Source organism: Bactrocera latifrons, unplaced genomic scaffold, assembly GCF_001853355.1.
Source record: "Bactrocera latifrons isolate USDA-ARS-PBARC rearing strain unplaced genomic scaffold, ASM185335v1 scaffold_15, whole genome shotgun sequence".
Taxonomy (NCBI): domain Eukaryota; kingdom Metazoa; phylum Arthropoda; class Insecta; order Diptera; family Tephritidae; genus Bactrocera; species Bactrocera latifrons.
The window spans coordinates 1,997,774-2,011,070 of record NW_017534963.1 but is presented as its reverse complement, the minus strand read 5'-3'; the positions used below and the strand labels follow the sequence as shown (position 1 = coordinate 2,011,070).

Genomic DNA, 13,297 nt, shown 5'->3' with positions numbered 1-13,297 from the left:
TATATCTGACTCTTTTAGTTTTAGGACTTACAAACAACCATTATGTGAACAAAACTATAATACTCTCTTTAGCAACTTTGTTGCGAGAGTATAAAAATTTTGGATGCCCTTGATCCTATAGCCGATCTCCAAGAGAACCTCCGAAAAAAAAAGTCCGCTGATGAGAAAGATTTTACTGCTTAAGAGATTACATAGGTTTATGGGTTTAAAAAAATCAATATTTTTCTATATCATACTAAATGTTATATATAGAATATTGTCCTAAATTTTCAAGTTGATACGATTAATAATTTCGGAGATACAGCCTTGAGAACTTGTGCGCGCGATGCTAGGTAGATATTTAAGGGGGTTCTCTTATATAATTGCGCAAAAAGTACCTAATATTTGATTTTTTGTTTTTAAGAAGTAAACTGACATGTGCGCTCAGGATTCATCTATAAAATCAGAATTTTTGAGTGTCGGTTGTTAAAAAAAGGAGTTTTGAAAACCGACCGCATCTGCGAGCACGATACAGGTAGCAATTCGTTGTGTACAAGCAGAAAATCAAACGAATCCTTATGATAACATTCCGTAGAGGCGCTCCAATCTAAAAAGCATGAAAAAAAAGTTCGTTATTGAAACAAAATGGCGGCCACTTGAAAATAAAGTATAGTCTTTTCGCATGATTTTCCACTTTGACCAGTTGCAAAAAAATCGTTAATGATAAAAATATTGCGATCTTGTAGGTTACAGCGCCGCAGAATTTTGTCTTCTTTTAGTCAGGCAAAACACGAAGATAATTGGTTGAATGTCCGTTCAAAGTCGTGTTGCGACGGAACTAATTCACGGTGCGAAAAAACTTTTACCAACATATTCTAGACATTTTAAGCCTTCGATTTGTATAATAAAAAAAAAAATCGTTTTTTTTTAGAGAAATTTTAAAACAGGATTCCCTTAAACGCGTTTTTCTAGAAACTGTTTTTCTGATGTCGGTTGACAATATTTCTCGAGAACTACTCTATCGATATTCATGAAATTCTACACAGGTCTTTGAGATACAATTCTTAAAGACTTGGACGAAGAAATTTTTTTCGATTATTTGCCAAGCATTTATTTGTCGAGCTAACACAGAGAAATTTCAAGGACTGAATTTTCATCCGTGATTCGCTCTTTAATTGCAACAGAATTGATCCATTTCTGTAATAAACGGTTTGCCAAGATTGACAGTCGAAGTTTTTCGCTATGTGTTTGGTGGGATTGGCTTAATTCAGAGCTATATTGTCCGTCCAATCGTCTGAAGAAAGCAATTGCTCAAAAAAGAAAGAATATTTTACTATCAGGACAACGCTAGACCGCAAACATAGATAGAGATTTGCCAAAAGTTCTCGAAGGTCTAGATTATTACACGAGATTGTACCGCGACCTTAGGTTTATTGTGCCCTCGGAGGTATTAGTCCGGACCTGGTACCAAGTGATTTTTCCCCATTCCTGTAAATAGCGATTGATCTTGTTACTGAAAAATTCGTCTCAAAAGAAGCTTGCGTAAACTGACTGTCCCGTATCGTAACAATTATCGCAACTACGTAAATCACACCTTTAGTTCAATCTAAAAATAATAGACCTTATTTATTTGTATAAATCAACTTGAAAATCCACATAAATCGAAGATTTCGGTAAGATGATTATTCGAATGAAAGCCTGGGGTCATATAAGAAACATTTAGCCCACAGATGATATTTTACGAATATTTTCGATCCTAACATTTCTTAGTGGCTGACATTGGCAAGCTTCCGACAAAATTTCATGGAAACGTTTTCAGAAAATCTTTTCGAGGCTGGTAAAATCTATTAGACGATTAACAACAAAATATGCAGTCCAAAAGAGAATAGTTGGCACTAGACCTCCGCAAAAGCTGAAAACTGAAGCTGAATTTTGACTGAGACTGAAGGCGATAATTGAATGAGTTCGAAGGCGATAATTGTATTTTTTATGGTAACGTAATTCGAATTCGAATATTGGTGGTCAAAAAGGACATTAAAGGCTCACAATGTTTAAATATGTCTACTAGAACACATCGACCACTTCTGTACGTTCTGTTTAACAATACGCTCATTACTCAGATTGAAAGAGAGAAGAAATAAGAGAATGTAATGTATGCAGCCCCTGAGCTAGGTTTGGGGGAAATTAGAACAAATATTACAATAGCATTAACTAGTAAAGTAACAAGCAAATCGTTATCCTGCTGTTACGAAGATAAACATAAAAAAGGCGCAAGTAAATAGAAATTAATTTATATAATTTATTAGGCTTTGGGAATTGAAAACCAACAAAGGCACTGTCCGTGTAGACAACAGCACATTACGCCATGTGGGCGGAAGGAAACGCAAATTAATGCGAAAGAAATTGCGAGCGCCAGCTGCGTCACTTAGTGGACGGCGAATGCCAACGCAACGGAAGTGACAGGCGGCGCAAAGTCGCTGAACCGCGAAAACAACAAACTAAACACAAACAGGCGGTGTCACGACACGCAGAAACTGACCCAAGCAAACGCTTATACGAACAAATAAAGGAAAGACGCTGCGGAAGCAACGGAAGCTGGAAAGCCGCTGCAATGCCGGTAATAGTGGACAAATTTTTCAGAATCAGTAAATCATGAGCTGCGTCTCCGACCGACGCTTTTGTCTACAACATAATGGCGTGTTGGTTTGCTGGCGGTTTGGCCGAATCACCGTTTGGCTGAACAATCGTGGAGTGGGATAGGACGCTCGTGCTGCCACTCGAGTCGAGTCGAGGTGATTTGCAAACGTGAAAACGTTGACCTGCTCGCCCGGCAAATAATAAATTTGCGCGATAAGAGCGGCTCAGCGCGCCTGCATACAGATAGCGGGCTTTGCCACAGACGGCAGTTGCAGCAGCAAGCATTTAGTAAATATTTAAGAGAAGATAGAAAAAACACAGGTAGGTTGATCTATGGCGATTTTTTTTTTCATCTCGAAAATGTGCTTCGCATTCCTCAGCAATGCGCTCGCTTGAAATTGCTTTTGTTCACTTTCTTAATTATTTTTCGTGCTTCCTTTGGCATGCTTGGTCAATTTATGGCGGTCTGGCAGACAGCGGCTTTGATCGCTCAACCAGAACAAAAGCTAATGGAGGCGACTTGCAATTGTTATCATATCTGAGCGGTGCTCGGTATGCTTTTGCTAAGATTTCAGCGGTTCAGGATTTCATCGACTGACCTGATAAAAATATGCCGGCGGAAGAAATTGATCAAAAAGTAGGTATGATTTATAAAAGAAAAATAAATAGCAACAATTTAAAAATTTCCTTTTGAAGTTTTAGTTGCAAATCACCGGAAAACAAAACACAAGAAAGCACGTTAACCAAAGCTGTAATGGCCTTCACAGGTACACTTTTTATAGCGTAAAAGTATATATAAGAAGCTATATTCAATGCTTTGTATAGCAACTATACATATGTTATGTTATGGTAGTTCGATTTGTAAAGTTTTCTGGAGATGATAGCCCTGTATTAGATAATTAGCTAAGCCAATTTCGTAAAAATCCGCTGCCAAATGAAAAACGTTTGTACTTGCAAGTTTGTATGACAGCTGTATGCAATAGTGATCAGATCAGAACAATTTTCTAGAAGATTGAGTCTTTCCCCTAGGAAATAATCCATAACCAATTTCGTGAAGATATCTCGCCAAATGAAAAGTCTTCCATGCAAGAACTTTATTCCGTTCGATCAGTTTGTATATCATGGAAATAGTATACCACTAGATCAAAAAATAGGAATTGTCCTTAATTTTAAAACTTCTAATTAATCTTTAAAATCTATATCGTCCGCTTCAAAGAAATTCCCCTTGACCCTAATAGACTTGTGCTAATGTTTTCTCCAATTCTCGAAACAGTTGTTAAAATCAATTTCCGGAATAGCCCACAATGCGCAAAGTGATTCACGTTTAAAGTCTTCAATTGACTCAAAACGGTTTTTCAGCGGTCGTTTCAGTTTGATGTATAGGCGAATACGGTGGTTGCAGCACGATCTTGGTTGGAAATTTTGCGGAAAACTCATTCAAGAATCAATGTTGTTGTGGTGCAAAAACCAAGAGTTGTCGACCGACAATTCCGGCCTTCTTTACGAATAGCTCCATAGTATTCCCTGTTGACAGTTTGGCTAGTCGGAAGAAATTGGGAGTGCTCCACACCTCGATAATCAAAGAAAACTTTTAATATAATCTTGATTTTTACCTGATTTGATATGGTTGATTCGCCTTCGGCTCACCTTTACCACGACAATCGGCCGATTAACCGTTTGTTACCGGATCGTAAGCATATAATCAAAACTCAGCGCCAGTAATAATACGTTTCATGACATACTCGTATTCGGAAAGCATTAACGCGACGATGTTTTCCGAAAAAATTGTGGTATTTTGGAATCAAAAGTGCTTCCATTTTTTACGGCCAAATGATCCTTCAAAGTGGTTTTCACTGATCCTTTCGATATTTCATCGATGCCAGTAAGATCTCTGATCGTCGATTCTCAAGCACCAATTCCTTAATTTTATTCACGTGTTGATAATTAGTTGAAGTTAATGGCCGTCTTGGACTTCGTTCGTTATCAACGTGTTCTTCTTTGAATAAATCAAAAACAAATGCTCGCGCAATTATCACCGAAGGCTTTTTCAACATTCTGACCGATATGTGGATTTTTGCACGAAATTTAAATTAAATAGTCTTTCTATTTTTTTTTAGTGATTCGATTTTGGAAGTTCCGGCAAATGAGCATTTTCTTGAAGAGAAAAGGACATGTGCAATATTTCACATCGATATCTCGAAAACGGTGCCACTACCAATTACGTGGCAAACTATAAAATTAGTTCAGGGTACAATTAAAAATCTAAAATAAACCTATTACTGCCAGAGTCGGGTCAAAGTAAGGTGAGCGCAAAAGATGTTAGGTACTACTAAGAAATATCAAATTCGCCAAATAAAGTTGAGACATTCATTGTCTATGATTCGGTTTATAAAATTCTGTTTGCACCATAATCAGTTGACTTATTACTTTTAGATTAAAATTGTCTGGTTTAAACTGTGCTCTTAAATTTAGGCAACGATTTTAAATGTGAGGGTGCGCACGGTTACAATAAAGTTTTCAACAAAGAGGCTTATCAATGCTAAAATGGCTGAAAGTAGACAAACATTAATTTGAGGGACTTGAGACTTGAACTTGAGCAAAGAATTAGGTAGTTTTATCCTTGCGGAAGGAAAAAAAATGCATTTTTCATTGAATGTTTTAGAAACATTCTGGAATCCTTGATAACGTAGTCTCGATTTCTAGGAAATCCATCGAAAATTGGTGAGATTCTTCTACTTAAAATTATCTGAAATCCAAAAACCAAAAAGATTTAGTATTAGTATAGATGAAGCTAACGAACGAGACTCTAGTTAAGATATTAATTTGTGAAAAAAAAGTGGCTTCAAAAGAAAAAGCTGCTTTTTGTGTCAAAATTTACACTTCCGAATGGCTTCAAAAACCAAATTGCTTGCCAGCATATCGCGAATCGCTTCTGAATTGCAACAAAATCGACACGTTTTTGAAGCGTATGGTGACTGGCGATGAAAAGTGGGTCACTTACGATAACGTAAGGCGCAAACGGTCGTGGTCGAAAAGCGGTGAAGCGGCCCAGGCAAGCGGCAGGAAGGTTCTTCTGTGTGTTTGGCGGGATTGGCAGGGAATAATCCACTAAGAGCTGCTCCCCTATGGCCAAACGCTCAATTCGGACCTGTACTGCCAACAACTGGACCGCTTGAAGGCAGCACTCATGCAGAAGAGGTCATCTTTGATCAACAGAGGGCGAATTGTTTTCCATCAGGACAATGCCAGGCCACACACAACTCGGATGGGAGGTTCTTTTGTATCCACCGTATAGTCCGGATCTCGCAAAAAGTGATTACCACTTGTTTCTGTCCATGGCGAACGCGCTTGGTAGTCTGAAGTTGGCCACAAGAGAGTACTGTGAAAATTGGCTCTCCTAGTTTTTTGCCAATAGGAAAGCGAGCTTCTATGAGAGGCGCATTATGAAGTTAGCATCTCGTTGGGAACGCTTCATCGAACAAAACGGCGCATATTTGACTTGAATCGCATTATTGTAACCAATTTTACGAACAATTGAAAATTCAATAAAAAATACCGCAGGAATTTTTTGACAACCTATTATGTATAAGGTATACATGCAAAAACAAATTACAAGCAGATATAACCGCTTAAATCTCCCAACTGTATTCGGTGGGAATATCAGACTAAGTAATTGCACATATTTTAAAGGTATTGTCAACTGACCAGCTAAAATGAAATACTTTCAACTTACTAACCAATAGAGAATAAGGATTAAAAATATACAGCCAAAAGTTCTACCAAAGCGTCTAGGTGTGTACTCATTCAGTGGCGAACTAACTGTAAAGCTTGAAACAAAAGTGAAATCATCTTAGCACAACATTTCGCTTGACCCAAAGCGCTGCTGCTTTTCTACAAAGTTCAAAGGCAATCCATTTATCCTTACTCTAATTTCTACATCACCTGCTACGGCACGACTTCAAAGTTTACCAAAGGATATTTGTTTGCGAAGAAAAATGAATAAAACTGTAAAAGGAGAAGCAGGAATATAAAAATTTATATAGACTTTACGTTGCCAATTTAAAATATAAACTACCTGCATTTTGTTTCTACATTTTATTCTTTATTTTTACTTTTATTTTTTTGTGCTTGGCCGTGGCAGGAAGATATGCGATTTGATAAATGGAATTTCGTATTTTATCCTTAGCTGGAAGTAGACAAATAATGCTTGGATATTGGCTTTGATTTGGCAGACTTACTAAATACATATGAAAAGAAAATGGGATTATTTCACAGCTCATGTTGCCAAAAAACTTTTATTTGCTTGTCGTCCGACTGTTACGTAATATACCCACTATCTACTACCACACTGCTCTGGCAGGCTGAAATTTTTAGTTTGAAATTTAATATGGCTGAGAAAAATGTGAAAATTTAGTGCCACGTGTGAGCACATTTTTCTATACTCGCGTGGTCCTTAAATTTCACAGCTACACAGAGGTGTATGTAAGTTAAAATTTTGTAGTGAATTCCAGCAAAATTTGATTTTAGTGCGCGCATCCTTTTCAACGCCTCCCATGAAAAATTCGATTGGTTGCGCAATTAAATGAGCAGCTTTTTTCCTTTGCGTGTAGTTTTTGTGGATTTAATATCACCACACGGGTTGGCAAATGTTTGCATGTAGTCGCGCCGCTGGATATTTGCTTTTTTACTATTTCATAATTGTTGCAATGCCCAAATGTTTTTATGTGTGGCGCTTGTATGTAAATATTTTTTTGAAAAAATATTCGGGAAAATCTACAGATTATGCAAATATTTAAATGAAAAAAATTGAGATTTGAATGTTTGGCTTTGAGGATTAAATGGAGTATGTAATAATACAGCATATAAGCTTCAATAATAATTTAAAGGAAACAGATTTCGATGTCGAAAACAATTTAAGAGGTTTTGCATTTTTTGGGAGCTTTAAGTATGATCTATGTAAATGCATAACAGCTTTGCCAAAAGAGATACTAAATCGGAATTACAAAATAGGTGTTTAAGTACGAAAAGGAGCTGCCTTTATGCCACTATGTCTGAATTTTCCATCAGGATCACGAAGGATCTCTACGAGCCGTTCGATGCCGAACGAGGTTTCAGAGAACTAGAGAAAATAATTCGAGCTTCAGGTCTGAATAGAGAAGGTACAATCTGTCCAGCTCTGAGAGTATTCGACGCAGTACCCGCTGAGGGAAGCAGAGGAAAAGGAAGACTACTTCCACTGCGTTGGAACTTTGACAATGACCGGGCTACATTTGGAATCTCCAGTTGGCCAGCAAAAATATGTAGTACAAAGATTTGTAAGAGATGATTTCATTATTGCATTAGATTCTTACAGCAATTCTCAAACATTCTATAGTCGGAAGTAAATATGTAGAACTACAATAGAACCTCTTACAAATCCGGTCAATTGAATAAATAAGGTGAAAGACCAGCCATATACTCATCAGTCAAGCTCTTAAAACAACGAAAAGTCAGCCACTAAAGGTTATATATCGTTACATATCGGGACAGCAACTGCTAGCGAAATAAGCTGCATTCTAAGAAATGTACTTAGCCAATTTCCGTTTCTACCCAATGCCACCGATCTTCGAAATTCTGTAGAACGAAATTTAAATTCGGCCCCCAATACTAACATCCTAGCAGTGAAGAGTGGGATAGGGATGAGAGGGACACAGATATAAGTATCCATTCAGATGGATTAAAAATAGATAATCAATTAGGAGGTGATGTCTTTTCAGCTAAATCAAAGAAAATCTTGTTCTGACAAAGAGTGTGCTCGCAACAAGAAATATTATATATTGCTAATCGGATTTGAAATCACAAAAGTGTCTTATAGTTTCTTCGAGGATAGTGAAATAATGGGTTTCCAGCATTAGCCAACTCAGGCACCACTGTACAGTTACACTCGGAAAAAAGAGAACTTACTACATATACTTCTGAGTCTCGATGGAAACAATATTTAACTTGCTTAACAAGCAAGTAATCGTGGCATTAACGGAATATGGGTCACACATGTTGAATATTAAAATTCAAATGGAATGACATAACTCTTTGAGGAGAACTAATAGGTCACAGTCTAAATCGCATTCAAGCCAGCAGAAAAGGAATACAATGATTATTGTAGAACCTGCCAAAATGTAGAAGAAGAAATTAGTATATTTTTTATAGAAAACGTATCGCCACTCTCGGTCCGGAATTTTTTGACGATGACTCGGATTTTGCATTGAAAAAACTTTTTTTATTGGTGAACTTCATCAGGAGTACAGGGTGGTTCAGAACGGACCGAGATTCAGAGAGAGCTGTCATAAGAACAAATTTAGAACAATGAGATGACATATTAGACAAATATTTCAGTAAAATGAAGAGATCAAGATGAAAACAAACGTCTATTTTCAAGATCTCGAAACTGTATATTATCGAATTGGTATTGAAGTTTTGGACGATAGTTCCGATATATGCATTAATGAAAGTGCTTGAAAGGGAATCTAAAGAGAAAATGTTCGAGCGGAGACGGTGAAGACCTGGCAAAGACGTTGGGAAGTCTATTGAAATGAACGGTGGACATTCCGATTGATTACAAGCATAGAGTCACGGCTAAAAAGACCACTTGGAGGAATCTATTTAAATTTAGCACGGAATCTACTCTATTTTACCAACTGCGATTGGAGCAACGAAGCCGCCAAATCATGAAAACCCAAGAGCCCTAAAACTGCAGCGGAGAAGGGAACTCTAAAATTGTACGAACCAAACAGAAGCATACCAAAATGTTTAAATCATACGGGAAGGAGTTGACTATAAATGCGGACGGGGCGGTTTTTAGAGACCAAGAGAGGTGGGGTTAAGTATATGCAACTTGTCACTGAATGCATTCGCATCATTACAAACGTATGAACATTACTCAAACATCTTCCGGACAAAATACTTGACGGTGATACCGGGGGATCATTAGGAGGTTTAGTTTGGGTTTAAGTTCCACTGGCGTACCAAATATAGCTTGGGCAAGGACTCAAGCCGCTAGATTTTCCTAAATGACATCACTTCAAACTATGGGCTTTTGAAAAGTTCCAAGAAGATCCGACGTTTTCGAACCAAAGTACAAAATTACTTCGGTTGCTACAGCTCCGCCGTGGGAGTATACTTGTATACGTTGATTTTCATCTGAAAAAGGAAGTTATTTACAAAAATTTCGCAGGTTGGTTTCTTTAAATCTAATACCTGTGGACTCGTCATCGAATTCGAGAAATGATGTACTAGAACTTATTTTTCACTATCACTAAATATTTAGTGGTAGTGCAAAATGCCCAACCCTGATTGAGAAACACTTCGATGAGCAAAAAATTCACGTTTTGGGCCAGTTGATTAGCCACTAAGATCGTGTGATATCACACTGTTTGACTTTTTATGTGAGGATATGTATAATCTCAAGTCTATACAGATAATCCCGCTTCGATTCAGACCTTGAAGCAAAATATCACGCATGTCATTTACCAGTCGAAACTAGTCGAAATGCTCGAACGAAACAGTGTTCTTTCGAATGATAATAAACATTTCCCATTAAATTTTAAGTTTATTTTTCCTTAAAAAAAAAATTGAATCCCATTGTGGTCTCTATGATTATTGTTATAATTAAAATTCAGACGTAGATAGAATTTATAGATATAAAAAACCAAATATTAAGCATCTGGAAAATATTCTGAAAATCAAAACAAACCATTAAAATTTAGGACACTCAGCCCAAAGAGGAGGAGAAGCGCGGTCAAGCAACTAGGAGTAAAATTGTCATAATCTTATTATTATTATTACTTTTTTATATATTCGGATGAATTGTAATAAAGTCCTTATGTTTTTACTACTTGATAATAAAAATTATTTACATTATTAAAGAGCACATTTACAGAGAACACCGTGTCCAATAAAATGTCTTACAAACCAGAGGAACAAATAAAATAAAAATTAAATGAATGGCGGTGGACTCACCTGTCGGACTCGGCGTCAGCGACATCATATCAAAATGTATATTACGCGGTTCAAATGAATAGTCTTTCAGGAACGTCAGCTTGGCACCGCGTGTCTTCGCCAAACCCTGTACGGCTGTGTTAATGGCGCGTAAATATTCACGTTTGCCAAAATTTGTGTGCGGTGCAATTAGGCCAATATTTAATTGCTCCTTATTAGCGGATAAAGTTTTAGTATTGCCGCCATTTGTGAGACGCAAGGCCGACGCGCATGGGCATGAATACATTAAAATGGAGGCCAGCACAATGACGGCGATGCCAAAGTGAAAATGGAGGTGGAGGTGCAGCTGTTGTAGGTGTTGCTGGAAATGGAAGAGCTGATGATGGCGAGACAGCAGTGCGCGCAATGACAAAGTTTCCAAAGATTTGCTGAAGCAAGACAATGCGTGAGTGGTTGCTGGTTGTTGGCTTAGGTGTTGGCGATGGGTTTGGGTGAGTTTGGTGGGTGCGTATGTTGTTGTTGCTTTTCGCTGACGTTGTTGCTCTTTGCAACGGGCAAGGCAACAATTTTGAACTCTTTCCAGCTGCTCGTGCTGCTGCTGCCGTTGTTGTTGTAGTTGCTGCTGGTCCGCGGACACATCTACGGCTGTTGTAGTTGTTGTTGTCTTGCATATCGACAGCAGTGGCAATGGCATTTTGTACGTCAGCTGGCCCGGGGCGAGGCAATGCTGGTGTTGGTGGTTGTGGTGTTGGTTGAATGTGGGCGGTGGTGTTGTTGAATTGTTGCTGCCGTTGCTGCAGTAGCGCCGTTGGCTACCTACGCTGTTGCAGCTGTTTTTCTTGTTATTGTTTCGACATATTAATGGCGTTGTCAGCTGGTGTTCGGCGTTAACGTTATGTGTTTGTGTTATGGTTGTCGTTTTGCATATTTTCAGTTTGTTCACTTTGTTGTTGTTATGGTTGGTGCAAGCCGCGCGTGTTGGCAATGCTGTGTTGCCTCTTGGTGTTTGGTCGTTGGTTTCAACGTTTTTTCGTCGCTTGTTTGCTTTTTGACAAAAACTTAATCCCTTCATTTTGCGGATCATATGACTGCTTCCGCTGGTTGTGCGCTGTCAATCAGCGTCAGCATCAGCTTCCGCTTTCAAGCTTTGCCTCTCTGTTCGACCACCTCTACAACCTTGTCTCTCTGCGCAACCTTCTCTCTACAACGGTTAACGGCACTCTGCCTCTGCTTTGACGCCGTTAACCTTTACCGTTCGTCCACTTTTTTGTAGAATTATTTTGTTTGTTAGCTAATACGTGTATTGTTTTTGTTGCTGCTGTTGCTCTTGTTTTCAAACACTTCACTACTATGCGCAGCGTATCTAAAGATCCAGATCCCGTGTCTGCTTATCGCTTTACTTTGACATCTTTTTCACTTGACTTTTACACTTCTTGCCTCGTTTACTTGTCTCTCACTTCTGGCATTCTGTTTGCACGCTCGGTTTTGTTTCTTTTTTTTTTTTGTTTTTTGCGTCCGTTTTCGTTCCTTTAATACCTTTTAATGGATGGATTGGGTTAATTTAAGTAAATTATCATCGTATCTTTGCTTTGAGCCCGTTGGCTTTGATTTCTGTAATCTCCTGCTTTTTTTTGTTGCATTTTAGTATTGTTAAATTTTTATCGCCATTCTCATTCGTTTTCGCTCTCTGCTTTTAGACAGCACTTTAATTTGTTTACTTGGCTGGTTTTTGCTACTTGATTTCTACAAGAATGCCCGTCACTTAGTTTTGCCTGCTTATCCTATTGCCTGACTGCCGCTTTCCACACTCCTGTCTGTCACTCCTTTTGCTGTAGCTCCGCGCCCCCACCACAGCTTGCACTCAACTGCTTGTGCTGTTGTTATCTATGGCTCCTCTTCTTCCCTTTCCACAGACTACTAGACCTGCTGCCGCTACCAGTGTTTCTAGCATCGAATAATCGAGGCTACGATTACATTTACCCTGCGCTGCGTGGTTATTTTGCTGTTTTCCCTTTCCCCTGCTGTTATGTGAGGCACTTCCGTTTGTTTTTTTTTCGATTTTTTGCTTTCGCTTTTGTTTTTGTTGTTTTGCTTTATGCTCTATCGCTGCGCTCGTTGTGAGTTGTGAGCTTCTCGTGGATTTCTGTCATCTATGTATTGGTTCGTTGGTGTCGTTGTCGTAATTGTGGCTGTTGTTGTTGTTGCTCGTGTTGCTGGTTTTAATGGTGGGTTCTAGTTGCTGTTTTAATGTTCATTATTATTGTTGTTACCGTCGCTATCTCTGACTGAGCTTTATTTTGAATTTTTGTAATTGTTTTAGTTATTGTTATTATTGTTGCCCGTATACGTGTGTTTATGTGGGCATTCCGGTGCGCTGTCGTTGCTTGGGTGGGGCTGCAAGTAGAAAAAAAAAACAACAATAACAATAAAATATAATTGTGAAGTGTGAGTTTGAGTGAAATTATATGAAGTTATTTCTATATTTGTATACAAATTTTCGTCTTCTTCTTCTTCTCGGTTGCATACGAACGGGAAACGCTGTCAGCGCGTTAGTGCGGAAACGGATAATGCAATGTGGCGCACTTGATAATGAAAATGAGACTTATCTGCTTAATGATTATGACATACACACATATCAGTTTATGTGCGAGTGCGCTTGAGTTGCTGCCTACGCTGCGACAGCGCCGTTATGCAACGCGCAAATGCT

The 13,297-nt window shown here is 38.4% G+C and overlaps 1 protein-coding gene across 2 annotated transcripts in view; it reads right to left on the bottom strand.

Annotated features, from left to right (window-relative positions):
- LOC108965919 (glutamate receptor ionotropic, NMDA 2B) overlaps positions 1 to 12,198 on the bottom strand; it is a 127,651-nt gene extending 115,453 nt beyond the window's left edge. For both annotated transcript variants that reach the window (XM_018928601.1, XM_018928602.1), the window contains exon 1: positions 10,612 to 12,198. In XM_018928601.1, coding sequence (XP_018784146.1) covers positions 10,612 to 11,674 — 1,063 coding nt within the window. In that variant the 5' untranslated portion in view covers positions 11,675 to 12,198. The remainder of the gene's footprint in view (positions 1 to 10,611) is intronic.
- Between the last annotated feature and the right edge of the window lie 1,099 nt (positions 12,199 to 13,297).